The 17,362-nt window shown below is 42.5% G+C and overlaps 1 protein-coding gene across 6 annotated transcripts in view; it reads left to right on the top strand.

The window, feature by feature from the left end:
* Window positions 1–17,362, top strand: part of RGS6 (regulator of G protein signaling 6) — a 491,454-nt gene that overhangs the window by 460,822 nt on the left and 13,270 nt on the right. For 5 of the 6 annotated variants that reach the window (XM_074997135.1, XM_074997141.1, XM_074997138.1 and 2 more), the window contains one exon: window positions 7,894–7,947. The exons of the other annotated variant lie outside the window; for it this stretch is intronic. In XM_074997135.1, the coding sequence (XP_074853236.1) occupies window positions 7,894–7,947 (54 nt within the window). The remainder of the gene's footprint in view (window positions 1–7,893; window positions 7,948–17,362) is intronic. 6 annotated transcript variants of the gene reach the window in all.

Genomic DNA, 17,362 nt, shown 5'->3' with positions numbered 1-17,362 from the left:
TCAGATCTGTGCTGTGTAAAACCAAGCACGAGTTGGCCTATGTTTCTAATGATACATACCTTACCCTGCCCTGTAGCGGGCAATAACCACCATCCTTTCCCCTCAGGAGCCAAAAAGAATAGCCGTGCCCTCAGATGAGAGTGAACTTTATGCAAGAGAAGAAATTACTTGAAAACCTACTGACCCCACTCCTGCAGGTTGAATAGCGATTTTGGCAGGTTATGTTGGCTGGGTGAGAGGCAACAAGATGTTGATTGGCTCATGCTCTGATGTGAAGTAGGAGGGAGGGAGTGGAGGGCCTTGAGACTGCCAGTCCACCTTCAGGAGACAGGGCACTAAGGAGAGTGGCTGACACACCCACTTTCTTCTGAGTGTGGACTGTTTGTGCAAAATGAGCAGCTGGCAGCTGGAGCCTGTCTCATCTCACGGTAGAAGCAGCGGGGACTTGGAGCCACTGTCTTCTGAGAGGAGGAAAGGGGTGGGTTGGTGAGTGCCCAGGTGCAAGTGAAGAGAATGTGAGTTATCTGAGCACCTGGGATGGAGGATGCAGTGGAGGAGCTCTGCAAATACGTGGGAGTGGGACCTCTCATCCGTGTATTGTGGAAGGGGAGCTGATCCACCAAAGTGAATAAATTCAGCTTGGTTTAGACAGGTGAGGCAGTTATTTTTCCTCTGAACAAGAATGCATCATGTCAGATTCCATATTGCCCTGCACTAGTGAGTGAAAAGTGACACCTCTCTGATCTGGCAGTGTCCTGCACTCATTCTGTGCTACTGTCAGTGACTACATGAGGTGTCATGTAGCTGAAAACTGGCTTAATCCACAGGTGAGTAAGGATCAAGGCGATTTTTCAAGCCTTGTTTTTATAATTATACTCAGTACAATATTGTTCTTTTGGAAATACATGAACTTCCAGATTGTAGAACACAAAAGACATGAGGAGAAACTAGTAACAGGCTCCTATATAAATAGTAGACCTTCTCCTGCAGTGTAGAATACTGAACTCTTAGATTTCATTCATACTTTAGTCAAAACTTTCATTGCTTTCACCATGAGCCCAACAGGGGCCTTATTTGTATGTGTCAGGAAAGGAAGAGAACTTAAAAGTCATATTAGGATCCATGGGAGGACAGTCTCCATTGCAAACAACTTGTCTTTGAAAAACCAGTCTCAAGCTCTCTCACCTTCTTTATTTACATATTGTGTCCACCAAGCTAACTTTAGCACCTCTTCAGAGGAACTGTGACTGACCTCGCTCTTAGTGCTAGAGCTTTGCTTGAGGGCCGCAAAAATGCTAAGAGATTTCCTATTAGTCATGTTAATAATCACTTGTAGTTGGTTTTCTAAAAATCTATGCTGCCCTTTTTTCAAAAGAACTTGGAATCTCAATAGTTTGAGAAATAGTTAAGCAGAGGGGGTGGAGGGGAAATAGATAACGCAGGAAAGGATTAGTGAGGTAATCCAGCATATTCAGGACTTTTTCTGCACCTAACTGTGCTCAGTTGTTTTTAATAAAAGCTTTTTTAACAGTTTAAGTCTCTCTATCCTACTGTGACATTGGGCAGTAAGTCGGTCTGTTTACTGTCGATGAAGGTAAGTTTTCCATTTGCATGTCTGAGGGCAGCTTGAAACATTGTGTGTGTGTGTGTGTGTGTGTGTGTGTGTACATGCATTGTCGTCATACTTCAAAGCATTTTGCTTCACTTCCTGCGCTTTACCTGACATGTGCTCAGGCAACATGCAGAGACCCTTACTTTGTATTTTTCTAAATTCTTAACAATGTTATTTTTAAATTTCCTTCCTCCTCTTTGCAAGTCAGCCTGAAGCGCCTTCGCTTTGAGCTGGACCGAGGCAAGCAAGCGCTTACCTCAATAACATGTAGCCAGTCACACGTTTTGTAGACAAGCAGGCAGGAAATGCTGGAGAGCAATACAGTCAGCACAAACGAGTGCTCCTGTTGAAACCGTGCACTCTGCTGCTTGGCATGCAGCCCAGAGCAATAGCTTTTTTTATTTTAAATAAAAAAAAATTTAATGCTTTGATCAGCAACTAGATATTATCGTGACTGGTGTTCTGCAGATTCCTGAGTCAGTTAGATCGGGGCTGTTGCACAAGCACAGTTCACCATGAGGATGTCATTTGCAAGATAGTGCTGAAGCTGGGAGTGTTTGCAAGGCCAGTTTCAACAGGGGACATTAGCATGGCTAAATTTTCAGATGGTAGTTCCCAGTGAACCCTTTGAATATTAGAAGAAACTAAACCTTATATGCCGTACCTTGTCAGTTGGTACGAAATTTCAAATCAAATCTGTGTGGTCCATTTACACCTCCCACTCCAGTTTCCCTGAGAACAGGAAACAGTATAAGCCTGGAATAGTGTTCCAGACATTCCCCAATTCTGCAGGTGCAGAATTTGCCAGAGAGTTGAACCTTTGCTACTAAAAGGAAGGAGATCCAATGTCTAGCCTTTCCAGACCAGTTGTCTCTAGCTTTCCTGCTTGTGGCTGGCAGCAGTGAAGCAGCAGTGCAGAAGGTCAGATCTGAGTGGCTGGAATGCAGCTGCTGGCTATTGGTGTTCATCTTGCTCACAGTGTGGGAGGGCTAATTTTTTCATCCTTCCCAACAGTACCCATGAATGTTCCAGCTACCAGACGCTGCTCTTGAGCCACCCAGCTCTAAGTTCTGCACTGCTGCTGGCAGTGGTGCTGCCATCACAGTGGAGTAGCCAGGCTCTCCCAAATAGAGAAGTTCAGCTAGGCCGATGTTTGCTGTGAGAATTGTGTCTGGGCCAATACAATACAATACAGGGCTTGGGCAGTCCATTGCATCATGTTATCCATACAGACCCTTTTTTCTGTTTCCATAGATATATTCTGACTCTGTCTAGTCGCAGGGGCGGGGGGCGACTCTGTTGCTGGAAGGGGGCATGCAGTGTAAAAAGTTGGAAGACCCCTGCCCTACACATGACATTTCATTGTCATACTGGGCCTTTAAGGCCCTGGGCATTGCTGGGAATGAGGCAAAGTTTCACCGCTTCAATGAGAGGTCAAGAAATAGAGGCACAGCTATGGGAGGGCCACGGGCTGCTCAGTTAACATTCAGACCCACAAAGTTTTGGGCAGGGATGTAATGCTGTCACAGTGGCACACAGTGGCACTAATGCACCTGACGTCCAGGACAGAGCTATGCACGTGCCCTTCAGAAATGTTTACTCCAGTAGCTTGGCCTTGCCATTTTCTGAGCTGCCCCATACACATGTTTCTAAGGGCACTGGCGATAAGCAGAGCGTGTGGTGTCGGGGAGAAGCTGAACTAGCAGTCTCATTACCTATCCACCCAAATGTCAGGATCCACCCAAATTTCCTGTTCCAGCGACGTCACTGTCAAGAAAGGACAGAGTTCCTGAGAGGTTCAATATGCAAAGGTCCCTTAGATTGGTGCAGTGGGTTTCCTGCTAGTGCACATGGCCTGCTCTGTGTCAAAGGGCAGCTCCATGCTTTACTTCCTCCCTGCCTTTTCCATGCATCTCCTTGGGGTAACACGCCAACCTGCAAGTGTATGGAAGGAAGTTTCTTCCCTTTCCTGTGCATAGAGATCGCAATTGTGACTTGCTCTTACAGAGGCCACAAATGTGTGGGTCTGAAGGCTCCTTATACCTTTCAGCCTCACCTCCACACCCACACTGTGGTGTGCATTTTAAATATGTGCCCCTGCAAAGCCCAGTCCGCATAGGGTATAGGTCAGTTAGGCTATGTCTACACGGCCACATTATCTTGAAATAATAGCAGTTATTTCAAAATAACTTTGGCAGCAGCTAAATGATTCAAGTGCTATTTGAAAATAAATTTGAAATAGCAGGTGGGTTATTTTGATGCTGGTAAACCTCATTGCCTGTGAAATAATGCCTATATCAAAATAGGTCACAATGGGATCCAATAACGCCTTTTTGCAAAACTGCTATGAACCCAGAAATGCTATTTCAAAGTAACTGAGTGCTATTTTGAAATGCATTTTGTGTCAGGTTGTGTTATTTCAAAATAAGATATTTTGAAATATCTTATTTTGAAATAGGGCTGTTCTGTAGACTTAGCCAGATGGGCCACAGCTGTGGGGTCTGGCTTTTTAGTCTCAGTAGTAAAGATTTGTGCTTTCAGCTCTGGATACCCTCCAGAGTTGGTCAAGATAATGGCTATATCACAGAGACCAAATTATGACAGGTACAACAGAAGTCCAATTCACAGAGATCACTGTCACAGCTGGCTCCAGTGAAACATCCAGGAAGGTGTTGTATTTTGAGTAGGTGGAACAGTTGATATAAATGCATCAGCATGAAGCATTCACTTGAGAAGCAGAAATTTATTGCAATAAGACTAATACCATTATTTATGACAACTTCTTCTTAACTTCCCCAAGCAGAGGTCTTCTATCTGTCTTGATGCCACCAAATCTTGATTTACCCTGGACCCTTGGGCAGGATGGGTTTCTCTGACTCTCCAGCAGTTTACCCAATCAGAGGGAAAAGTCCTATTGTTTCTCACATCCCGTACCTATCATTCCTTTATTTACTTTCCACGTCAGTTTTCCTACCCCCCACCAGCTCTTGTACTGCGCAGAGTTGTGCTGCTAGAGTGCCATGAGGAAGCCACAATGAACAGCTCCCCAGTGGTCCAGTTTTGGAATTACACCTGCCATTTTAGCTTACATTCGGCCATACCCCTCAATATAACATGGTTTTATGCGTGGTTCTGGAATATGAATGTCAGTGTAAACGGCAAAGATAAACACCAGTACTGAAAGCACAGCCTCACCATTCGTGTTCTCTCCCTACAGAAATGCAGTCCTTAGAACTAAAAGTCCCAGTAAACGAATACAGTTTTTAAAACAACAGTATTTTATTGATCGGTTATAAAACTGTATCATTCTAGAATCTATAGCATTTGCGTTGGATGCCATATAAGGCTATCTTGGCTGATAGTGAGGCTCTTTCAACTAGTTACACAGGAGAACATTCCATGGTTGTTTCAGCTGGACATGGGCTGGGTTTTTTCTTTCAGTGTCCATTTCTATTGGCCCTGCTGTTTCTGAGGACTTGTTACTGACTGCTAGCTCAGTTTGGTCTTCTAGGTATTGAAGTGCTGCTCTTTGGTGGCAGATGTAATCAAGTAGCTTGATAATCTGTTAAAGGCTTGGCATACAGCCAGCTACAGGTGCCTTCACCAATTCATTTGTCTTCCTTTAGGATTCTTTTTGTCTTCTCTTCGGTGTTTCTGTACTCCTGCTGTGTCCCTTCGGGTAAATATTCCAGCTAATGTCATATGTGGTAGGTAATCACAGGCGGAAGATTCTAGAGTAGTACTTTACTTGTATCTGTTACTCATATGGATTCATCTTCTATGCATGATCCTCTCTTCTTCCCTCTTCTACAGTGCGGGTTGTATCCTCCCAGTGGGATCTTTTTTTCCTGGTTTGCCACATTCAGATAAGTTTCTTCCCAGGACACTGTCTCAGAGTTTTCTGCCTGCGGTTGCACTAGTGAATTTTTACTGTTTTTGATAACAGTTTGTAGGCCCGTTTCTACTGTTCTTTTCAGTCCATACAGTTGGTTGATTCTTACTGTCTGGATGTACACTGGTCAGTTGTTAGTGGATCCTACTGCTGGATTGCTTATGTTTCTGAATCCCCAACATCTAGGTAATGACTCATCACTGTTCCTAACCCTTGATCTCTCACATACACTCCCCGGTGGACCTTCTGTGTATGATGCTATTCTTAGGCAGTCCAATTGCTTAGACATATTCCCCCCAAGAGCTACCTGGCTATGGAATATGCTGTTTCTCAGTTAACCCATTCAGAGACAGATGAGCCAGGAAAGCAGGTTTAATAAAGGAATGCCTTAACTGTGCATTTTGCTCTTAACAAAGCACGCTAGGGAATTATGGGCATTTGTAAAATAGCAAACAGTTCCAGGCCTGATTTCCCCCCTTCTTGTGAGTCCTGGGTTTGGACAGCATCCTTGGGCTGTGCAGCCCTTCTCGTTTTCTTACTTGTAACTGTTGGTGGTCTGGCCTCTTGCTTAGAGAAGCACTCCTCTTTCTCTTGTGTGCTTGCTGGAAAAATTCTAGTCTTCAGACCCATCCCTGGCCCCATCAGCATCTGAGTTGACAGTCATTCTAAGTCAATGGCTGTCCTAGTAGAAAGCCTGATGTTCCATTAGGGGAGAATTATCCAATATTGATATGCCTTGTTTGCTCAGTCTCAGCTTTTTAGAATTTTCCATTAGCTGCCAAGTCCCTGCCACAAAATGGCTGCTCTAACCTACCTTAGAGGTTGCAACATGTGAAGTTGCAACCTCTAAGGTAGGTTACAAAGCAGAGCTTCTGAAACAAAATGGCTTTCACAGTTTGATATGGAGAAATCCTCAATCGGCTGCTTATGGCATGACTGTTTCCCACTTTGCTCTGTCCATAGTCAAACTTATCTGTAGGAAATCTTGGTGACAGGACCGTACAGCAATAAAATGGAGAATACCCATTTATTCTTGGACTGATTTAATCATGTGCTATATGGCACAGACAGTCCTTACGAATGGATTGTTCCTCTGACAGTGTATCGGTACTGAAGAGTTCTGCAGACTCTTTCAGCTGGCTTCCTTGAAGATGGTCAGGTCTGGTATAAGTGTTTTGTATCTCACTATACTCCCCAATTCTCCTTAAGAGATGATTCTCAAATTCCTATTGCTGGTGAATCTTTCCAGAACACTCAAATTTAAAGGCAAAGTCTGACTACTTTATTAATAACTGTTCTGCTGGATTGATTAGCTATTGGACAGATTGGTGTAAATGTAGTGAAATGATCTGTTCTCTACTTCTCTTCACTAATCTCTACATGCAGGCAATAGTGGAGAGGTTGGAGGTATAGTGCCCTCTGGGTGGTGGGGCAACGCTTCTAATTATTAGGTTTTTTCGATTCAACATGCTGACAAATATGCCAATAACTCATCGGTTTCTTTCCTCATTAGTGACCAAAAGAATCTGTTTTGTGACAAATGAAATATTGTTCAGACCTGAGGTAAGCCATGTTCCTCATGTAAACATTAATTAAGTCAATGGTGTATGGATTTCAGTCTTATTGCAATGAAGTTTTATGACTTCTAGCATGTGAAGACCTCTATGCTCTGTGTAAACCAAAACCAGGGCCAAAATATGACCTCATCTGTCCACAGCTATATACAGTGATCTCTCTAACTTTTTCCATCCATGGGCAGAATAAATTTCGTTATGTGCACCAATGCATGTGCAGATGAGCACTGCTAATAACAATACACGCTGCCCACTGTGGGCAGTCTGCTAATCAGCTGGATGTCACTGTGGGACACAGTACCCCTCAGACCCTGTTTTGTAGCTTTAAATCAGAACTACAGAGTATATTTTTAATAGAAGAGAAGAACAGGTGACATTCTCCAAGGCTATGTTTAGATTGCCGAGAACTGTCAGCAAAAGGTATGCAAATTACACAATGCATTGCATATCTCGTACCCACAGCTCTGCCGGGAGAGGCTTTTCCAACATTTGGCCCATCCACCCGGGTCCAAATGTTCGGAAAACCCCCTCTGCCAACACACACCTTCTTCGTGGAACAAAAATGACCAGGATGTTGGCAGAAGCCTCTGGTCTCCCAACAGAAGCCAGCAATCTAGAGGTAGCCCGACTGTTAAGGCAGGTGGTGGATTTCATTCTTTATGGCTTTTCTGTTTGCTGTAGCAAACAGCAGTTGCTGCTATTTTGATTTTTTTTCTTTTGCTTCCTTATCTTTTGCTGCTGATTCAAAAAAACTGCACTTAAGCTGAAGAGTTTTTTTTCTGTATTTTTTTCTCCCCACTTTTTTCCCCTTAAAGCCAGAGAATGACCAAGGTCGTAGAACTTCTCTAGAAAAGTTCACTCGCAGTGTGGTAAGTTCCTTAATTTTGTTTTCTTTCCTCAACATTTTACTTTTAGTTGTGGGGTGTGTGTGTTTACCCTTTTACTTCTTTCTTTACTTCTTGCAGATATCATTTTTATGGCTTTTCTTTTAAGTCAGTAGGTCATTTAAATGCAGCATTTAAAAATGGTGTTGTACAGGTGGAACAGAATTCCATCACGTGCATTCTGCATAAAAATCACTGCATCAATGGACCAATTTTGTTTAGCATCAAAGGCAGTTTATGGTTTTGCTATTTTCACACTTCCCCTGTACTTTATATAGGACTACATAGTTATAATAGCATCATTTATATTATAGTATATTCATATTGATTTATATGCATGGTTAATAATAACATATATATATATACAAACATATAAATACCATATTGCAGCTTTTATTATATCAAGTGTAGCAACTTCGTTAGTCACCCAGATTTGTTGGTGGTGGTGTAAGAAGGTGACCTATGATGATGAAGATGTTAGTCAAAATGTGGTTGACTCTGTTAGAAGCTACTGTATGGTACAAGATTTTGTGAAAAGTGTGTGTGTGTGTGTGTGTGTGTGTGTGTGTATATATATATATATATATATATATATTATATATATAAATACATAACTGCACATCATATATATATAAAGAAATATTTGCATACAGAGATAGAAAAGGGGGTGCCACCCAGGTAAGTGTGAACTATAGAACAATGTGTAGGTGTCAAAGAGTTCTTTCTGATGCAGTCATGCTAACCACACAAGTGAAACTCAGTTGTGACAGCTAATATGTCAGCGGACTCAAGAGACAAGCTATCTTCTCTACTGGCAGGTTTCCTCAGCAGTGCTTTATATAATTAATGCATATGATAGACAGCTTTGGAGACAGATTCTGCTGCTAGTTACTAAAATACGTGCTGAAAGTAACTCTGGCTTCATCTACATTACAGCTGTGTCAATGCACCGGGGAGGTGGGGTGTAAATTTAGTGGATCTAATGAGGACCCACCAAATTAACCACAGATCTCTCTCCAGTTGAGCCCCACTAATCTAGCTGAACAAGAAGGCCCATGTCTACACTACAGTGGTCCTTCGAATAAAGTTCCTCTGAAAGATCTCTTCTGAAAAACCTTCTTTCAAAAGATTTTGACCACACAAAAAAAAAGGATCAAAAAATCGATCTGCTCTTTTGATAGAGAGTGGCCACATCCCAGCCACTCTGTCAAAAGAACAAACCAGGAAACACAGCAGATTGAAAAATCTGACACCATGAGAACTGCTCTTTCAAAAAAGAGCCCCTGGAGCATCAACACGTTTTTTTCCCAGAAGAATCTTTCGGACAAAGGTTCAGAAGAAGACCACTGGGAAAAGCGCCATGTTCTTCTGATTTAATATCGAAAGAACGTATTTTGTGTTTAGGTGCTCCGTGGGATTTTTTTAAAGCACCACGGCTTTTCTGAAAAAGCTGGCTAGTGTAGACATAGACAAAGAGTAAGAAAAGTCAACAGGAGAGTGTCTTCTGTAGACTCAATGCAGTGTACACATTGCAATAAGTTGACATAAATTATATTGACTCCTGCCACATTAGTCACATAGCTGGAGTTGCATAACCAGTCGACTTACTGCAGCGGTGTGATTTCAGTGGAGTAATTTACAGTAGCCTAAAGCAGAGCAGAATTTGATACTTAGCATTTTGATTTCAAGACTAGCATAAAAATCTCATTCAGGGTATTGCCACACTGCAAAGTGAGCACCTACACAAGGCAACCGCAGTTTCAAAATAGCAGATGCCTTATTTTGAAATTGGTAAACCTCATTGTGACTTTGTCTACACTAGCATTGCATTTTTGAAAGAGGCTTGCAAATGAGGAAATCAAAAATGCAAACGAGGTGCAGATTTACATATCTGCCACCTTATTTGCATGTTCTCCTTTCGAAAGAGCTTCTTTCCAAAGAAAAAAAAACAGTGTAGATGCAGCTCTTTCAAAACTAAACCCCATGTTCAAACCTCAGTGATATTTCAAAATGTGTTTTATGTGTATCTGCACTATTTCAGAATAAGCTATTCCAGAATACCTCTCCAGAATAGCTTACTCAGGAATAACACTGTTGTGTATACATAGCCACAGGACTGTAGGATTATGAAGTAAAAGACAGCAAAGGAAATCATCAATAGATTGGTCTGTTGTTTAGACAGTGCAGTATTATTGGTTAAAACTGCATAAAACGTATTCTTGCATTTTATATCTGGTACGAATTGGTGTAGCTATACTTCAATTTCTGTGAATCAATACTAATTTATTCTGCCTGGAAATCTAATCCATATGATTTTTAACCTATCATGGTCACTTTAAACAAAGTCATTGTTCTTGTTTAAAATCTTACATCGATCCACTGTTTAAAACAACACAGGATGACTGCATCACTGACAATATTACGTGCTAGTAATTTTTCACCCTTATACCTAAGATCAATCATGGGGTCAAAATTCTTTTGGCTTGATTCATAATTACACCCTTTGGGCACTTGAGACAACGATGGGGTGATAGTCTTAAGCCACCTTTGTGCTCACTGTGTTCAGGAACGATGTAAGTGTAACCATTGACAGGTGGACGCAAACCTGGGACCACTGAAGCCTAGTGCATGAGCCTCTACCATTACAGTTAAAAGCAGGCTGGCTCCCAGCTAAGGCCTCAGAAGAGACTCATTTTATATCTCCGTGTAAGTGATCTAGGTGCCACTACAGGGGACAGTGAACCATACCCCTACGTTACACAAGCACTGGGCAGGCCATTGATGTAAAAAGGGCTTTTCTAATTTATGGTCTGCTTCCCCAGGCCACCTAAGTACCCTGGGAAACCAAAGCCAAGCATGAGCCAGTGCAGTCCATAGATGTCCTAACATGTCCACCATCTTCCTTCTTTATTGGGCCCTGAGAGCAGAGCCAGCACTGAGTCCTGTTGCTGACACTGTACCAGGTGAGACGGACTTGTGAACCACGGGATGTTCGCCAAGGACTATATCCACACAGTTTAAGGCTTTTTATTTTGCTGAAAAACAACCTGAGCCTTAGTGTAAGTAAAAATTAGACTCTCATTGTTTCTCTGTTGTGGCTTGTCATATGTCATAGTTCCTTGCTGTTAGGCACTGGGAAGTGGGTGGTCTGACACAGTGGTCAGAGCAAGAGTTGGGCAGTAGAACTAAGGATCAGAACTAGATGATGGTTTCCAGAGCCAAGGGTCAAGCTAGAATCATAGGAAAAAATCAGAGCCAAAGACTAGAGCCAATGTCAGAGGTCGGAGTTGGAGTCAGAGCTGGAGAACAAGGGCGGAAACTAGGGAAAAGGTCATGCTGAAGCTACAAATCAGTCTGGGAGTAGCAGCAGCAAACCAGGATCTACCTTGCTGTGCAGACAACTTCTTGGGTCCCTTTCTGGCTTAAATAGTGCACCTGGTCCAACCAGGAGCTTCAGAGCTCCTCCAAAACCAAATCCTTTTGGGTGGTACTTTCAGGGGCATGTGAGGCGGTATGGCTCTCAATTTGCCAATCCCTAGCAGAGCTGTCAGGTAGAGTTGTGGCTGTAGCATGGGCCTGGGTACAGGACCTGTGGCTTCTCACGCTTGTTTGATAAATATAGAGGTGTAAGAGGAGAGATTCACAGCACTGGAGAGAGAGGTGAAACCTTACTTTGTTACATGAGTTTGTCAAACCACAAAACATTTTGCAGTTTTTGCCTCGCATTTTAGGTAACAATGAAATATAAGTTTTTATTGCTGCCAAATTGCCCTCTCAGGGGGATGAAATGCTTTGCAAAGTCCAAGCATGGCTGTGGGCTCAGTCCCAAAGCTCCTAGAAATAGTCTCATGCCTAGGGTTCTTGCTACCCTCAGAATCCTTTCCCAAGCGATGTAGTTCAACTCCAAACCAGGTAGACTACTCTCAGAAAGGACACTGTGGCATCCCACTAGCCAGCCAGAAACTCAAAGCCTTCCAGGCAGACAATCAAGGCGTGGGAAAGAGCAAGACTTTATTCAGATGATTCTTTTCATCTTCAACCTTACTAACAAATCCATAAGGCCAGGGCTTCTCATGGGATAATTTTGAATCACAAGGAGGTTCACAAACAAAATTTCATAAAATCTTCTCCTTTGGCAAAATGTGCCAGGTTTGCCCCAAGCTAGACACCACCGAAATGGCAGTATTTTGCCCATCAGCAGTTTTCAGAATGGTCACAAAAGCAAATGGTATCTCTTCTGCTTACAGACTTTCCAGAAGCAACAATCGATACCTTGGCACAGCTGCCTGGTGCAGGGTGGGGTACTCATTGCTAAACAGGAGGTGCTCAGTGTTGCCAAGACCCTTCTATAACAAAGGACATGTTCTGCAGTGGCTTCCCAGGTGGAGCTCCACACTGGCACCTAAAGCAATGCTACCTGCAGAATCAGAATGTTATATTTCAGGTCCCAACTCACTTGACCTGGCAACATACAGCGTGCCAGATATCCTCAGACTCTCAGCGTACCTTATGAAATATTTACAGCTCATATTTTTTGTTATTACTTTCCGCTTCTGAGCCTCAGGCCTCCTCCAAGCAACCAAGAAGTAACACATGGGGACATGTGGCTGCCCCTGCATCATCAACACTGCTCCCTAGTCAGCCCCAAGGACTTGCCATTCAAGCTCTGGCACCACTCTCTCTCTGCCCCCCCCCCCCCCCCCCACACACACACACCTTGGGTTGCACCACAGCCAGAGGAAATGACTCTGTAGCCTTACTACCAAATGTCACGGCCATTAGTACAACATTAATGCTCCATGTTTATGTTGCGGAGCAAATCTCATAGCTGTTTGCACAGAATTGTCACTGATTTCACACAAGAACTCCATGTGGGGAGGAATGCAAAGTTTTGTTCTAATTATATAAATGACAAATATGCAGGTCTGAGGTAAATCTCAGTAACCCTTCTGCCAGGTGGAGTTGGCAGCAGCAAGGGCCAGTTCAATATCTAAGGATTCCTCTCAGCAATACAAAACAGAACTGGTTCAAGCCCCTATTCCTTCATCTGGGAAAATGAAACACTGCCTTTGGGTGCCACTGAAAGGCAATACTTCCACTCTCAACTGAGTCTGTGGATAGCAAAGAAAACCTTTAACAAATGGGGGAAAGAACTGCCTCTTGCTTCAGTGTCCTTTCTAATCCACCTCTTCTTAACAAAGATGGCACTGTGCAAGTGACAGGTTTTCTTCAGTCTATGGGAAGAAGTAGCATAACCAAAGCTGAGTTATCCTGTCTTGCCTCACAAGTATAGATATATGACATCATAAAAATCAGGCATCATATATCATATTATACATAGCACCTGGTGCTGAGAGTTATAACATAATTTTAATGACATACAAACATACGTAAATATATAAAATCTGTTTTTTTCTCCTCTGTCATGTGTAATTATCTTACTAATTAAAAAAGCCTACTGATATTATTTTTAGCCATCCTGTCTCAGCTTAGCTATTTAAACTGCTGTAGTTTCCCATCTGCTTTGGAAATGATTTAATAATCAGATAGGAAGAAGCTTAGCTTTCATAAGATGGAATGAGCCATGAGGGCCAGGAGTAGAAGGAAAAAAATACATTTGAATGAATACATAGAGGAAAACATTGATACTTTTATATTACAGTGAAAGCCACTGAGTCCATTCCACCTTCTTGTTCATGGTAGCACATAATATTTCCCACATTTAATAAAAAGAGAGAGCTGGTGGCTCCCTTTTTGCATGCTGTAGCATCTTCAGTATTTCCATTGTCTGAAGTCCATTTGGTAGTTAGTCCAGTGCCAATGGTGAGGTTAGAACTATGATTTCCATCCTTTGCAGGATGCATGTGTTTGACTAGCACCACTGAGCTTGAGCTCTAAAGTTCAGATCAGAAGCCAAACTTCTCTAAAATTGTAACATTCCAGGAGGAATTTTTCACCAGGAGAAAACCAGCACGAAAGCCAGTAACAATACAGAGCACTTGGGGCCCCACGTTCCACTCCTACTTGATGGTTACATGAACTAAAAGAGTACTTACTGTTACAATAGCTGGGATTGTTTTTAATGACCACGAACACCAATGTTTGTGCTTCTGGCCAGAAAATGATTGCCAGTCATGGTTGAAAAGGAATTCTATCCAGTGGGGTAGTTTTGTATGGTTTAGGATTATGGGGGCGTTTTCGAGGTGCCCCCTAATTCATTGGTCAGTATAGGGGATAGAATACTGGCCAATATAGACTTTTGGACCTAACTCTATGGCAGTTCTAGTGTACTTCTCTGCCACTGAATGAATATTGCCAGGAGAGTTGTATCGCCAAAGAGAAGTTACTATGTGCTGCTGGCAGTATCACCTAACAAATGTCTGCCAATGCGGTGGTGGTGCCTGTCAACTACAAGCCAAACTAAAGTGCCTAGCCATAGAGCAAGTGTCCAGGATGTAATGATTGGTACCAAGTCCTTGGTCTGGGAAGGGGTATGGGACAAGCTTCTGGATAAAACAACAAGCATGCTGAGAAGGACAGTAACTAATGCCTATGGGGAAAACCCTCATGTGTGTGCGCTCTCTCGCTCTCTCTCTGCAAGTGCAATGGAGCTTTTGTTTGTGTCATTTGTATAAATTTGTCGTAGACTGTTAAGGCCTATGCGTGCACATACAAGTTAAATACAGATTACAACAGACCTCATATGGTTAGCACCTGTGTGGTCTGGTAAAATGCCAGGTGAAAAGGAATCCAGCACTCAGAGGGAATTTGAGCATTGACTGGCAGCATTAATCCAATTGATACATCTTTCTGCCTATTCTTCTCACACCGGAGACATAGAGCCACTTTACTGGCTTCTGCGCTGTACTTCGTCCTGGTGTTGTGGGCGTGAGCAGGGAAAAGGGGCACAGCTGTAGCATTCCTATACCCTGCCTATACTCAGTTGCTGGGATTGTTGGCAATCATTGGTAATTAAGGGTGGCTTTAACGCTGCGATAACGTGTTGCAGGAGCTACACTGGAGAAATCTAAAGGTGCATCTTTGTTTTGTGTCACCCCCTTTCTTGGTATAGTGATGTAGGAAACAATTTTAGGAGCTTTGTTCAGTTTCAGAAGTACTTCACAGTAGACTCAGACTGATAACTGGTCGAGGGATGGTTGGGAATTGCAATAGTCGGCCCCACTTAGCCAATGGACCTGCAGTAGTTGTAAGATTGTCTGCATACTAAAATTCTGTTGACTAGAATGCTGTGAGAGCTAGTATGTGTAAGTCATGTTTGTGTTAATGACGTCTATTTGCATAATAAAAGCAGACTTCCCATAGTAGTTGGCTGCAGGATTTTGGGGCCTGGCTAAATTTATTAAATATTCACCAGGTTAGAGTCAACAGCTGACAATAGAGTCTGATGACCTGGGAAAACAAATGGGCAAATCTGGTGTGTAGAAGTGAACTTTAGAGCCAGTTTTCTGTGGTAGATAGAGAGGACAGTGTACAGTGTCTGAGTCAGATAGAGGAGACTCTGCCTCCCCAGAGGGATTGTCCACTAAATTATATGACTATAATTGAATCACAATATGCTAGTGACAATGTGATGTACAGGAGTCAATGAAACCCAGCGAATCTTAGCCAGCGTTCTTTTGGTGTTTTTTTAATTTATAGTCCACACAAATCAGATTCCTGAGTGTAAGCCCCTCCTGGGATGCCATTCCTTCCTTGCTCAGCTGTACCCTGCCCTATGCATAGCTGCTCTCCTCTCCCTACTGTCCCCACCCTACATTTTATGCCATCCTTTCCCTACTGCCTCCCTATTTGACACTTTCATGCTGCCATCTCCTTTACTTTGCCCCTAACTCTTGGTCACAGTTGCTGCCTCATGCTACTCTGCTTGTTATGTGCATTCATTCTGTCTGCCGTTGTAGTAATTCTTACATCACTCGCCAAGAACCCAATTCCTTTTGGTTTAATATTACAATTTGTGAGTATGCTGTCATACACATGAAAACTATGGATGGGTTTTCGTCATTCACTGCTGTATGAATTCTATTTTACCTGGATTTTAGTGTAATGTATGATAAACGCTTATGATGAGAACATTGTGAAAGGAGGCTTCTGATTGGCTGATGGGTAAGTACCTGGTATAGTCATGCTATAAGTCAGGACTTGTTCTGTGAAAATCATATAGACATTTCAGTTCACCTTTATTTACGGGTGCTTTTTCCAAATACTGGACAAATGCAGCATTGATTGATAGGTGACAACATGCCAAGGCATGGAAAACTAAGCCCCACTTGCACTATATGAAAGCAAATAGGCAACCTACCCCAAAATTAAGAGTCAAAGACTTCAGCGAACAGAGGATAAATACATCCAAACTGTAGCCACATAAAGGGGCAGAATCAGGGTGCAGGCAAAGGGGGTACTATGAACAGTTAGCTCAGAGAGAGAGACAGTGAAATACCTTTCAAAGCTTCTCAAATGTTGAGAGCTATCTGGACAAGAGGAAGAATGTTTATTAAAATAAGATGAGAAGATTTTCCACACAATATCTTAATTGTTTTATATTTCCAATTATTCTAAGAAGTGTGACTATACTGGAGAAAGGTACCTGCACTGCTTAGGCAGCAGAAAACAACAGAATGCACCAATTTTATGAGGGTAGCCAGTATACGGTCACAATATGTCCCGTGTTACCGTGCTCATGGTAACACATTGTAATTAGTCAGTATCTACCCCTGTAGGGGACTATACAAACACTCTGTGCACTTCATGTCTTGAAAATATCCTGCATGCTTAAATATACTGCATCTATTCCCTATATCTACATAGCTCTACATCAGTATTACATAGATGCTACATGAACTCACACAGAATGCTTTGTCCACTGGGGAAAAAAAAAAAAGACTGCATGTATTGCATGTGTGCTACATATTCTCTTCCATATGAGGGCACCTTTAAAGATACATATTCATAGTTTCTATTGGACAAGCTATCCTCCCCATCCTTTCCTGAAAACACTATAGTGCAGTATAGCTGGTGCAGAACAGTTGCCACATTACAGTCCAGATGTTGCAGCAGTGGGTGAGTGATCCCTATATATACATTTTGTGAAGTGCTTTGAGATCCTTCCAGGTGAAAGACACGACCTGAAGTGTGAGAAAAAATCTGTTATTCCTTCATTGTCTCTTATTCTGGCCACATGAATGCTTTGATGGATAAACATCAATACCTTTCAGCTAGAGACTGAGCTGTGGCTGCCAAATTCAAATCCAGATTTTAAATCCCTCCTGTCGACAAGTTCAGTTCTGAGCTTTTGCTTGGACCCAGCTCTGATCTCAACTTTTCCAGTCTAAATTTCCTTCCCAAAACAGGTGCAATATCTCAGTAATACAAATAAGTGAAC

Source organism: Carettochelys insculpta, chromosome 6 (genome assembly GCF_033958435.1).
Source record: "Carettochelys insculpta isolate YL-2023 chromosome 6, ASM3395843v1, whole genome shotgun sequence".
NCBI classification, from domain to species: Eukaryota; Metazoa; Chordata; order Testudines; family Carettochelyidae; genus Carettochelys; species Carettochelys insculpta.
This window is presented reverse-complemented; position numbering and strand designations above follow the sequence as displayed.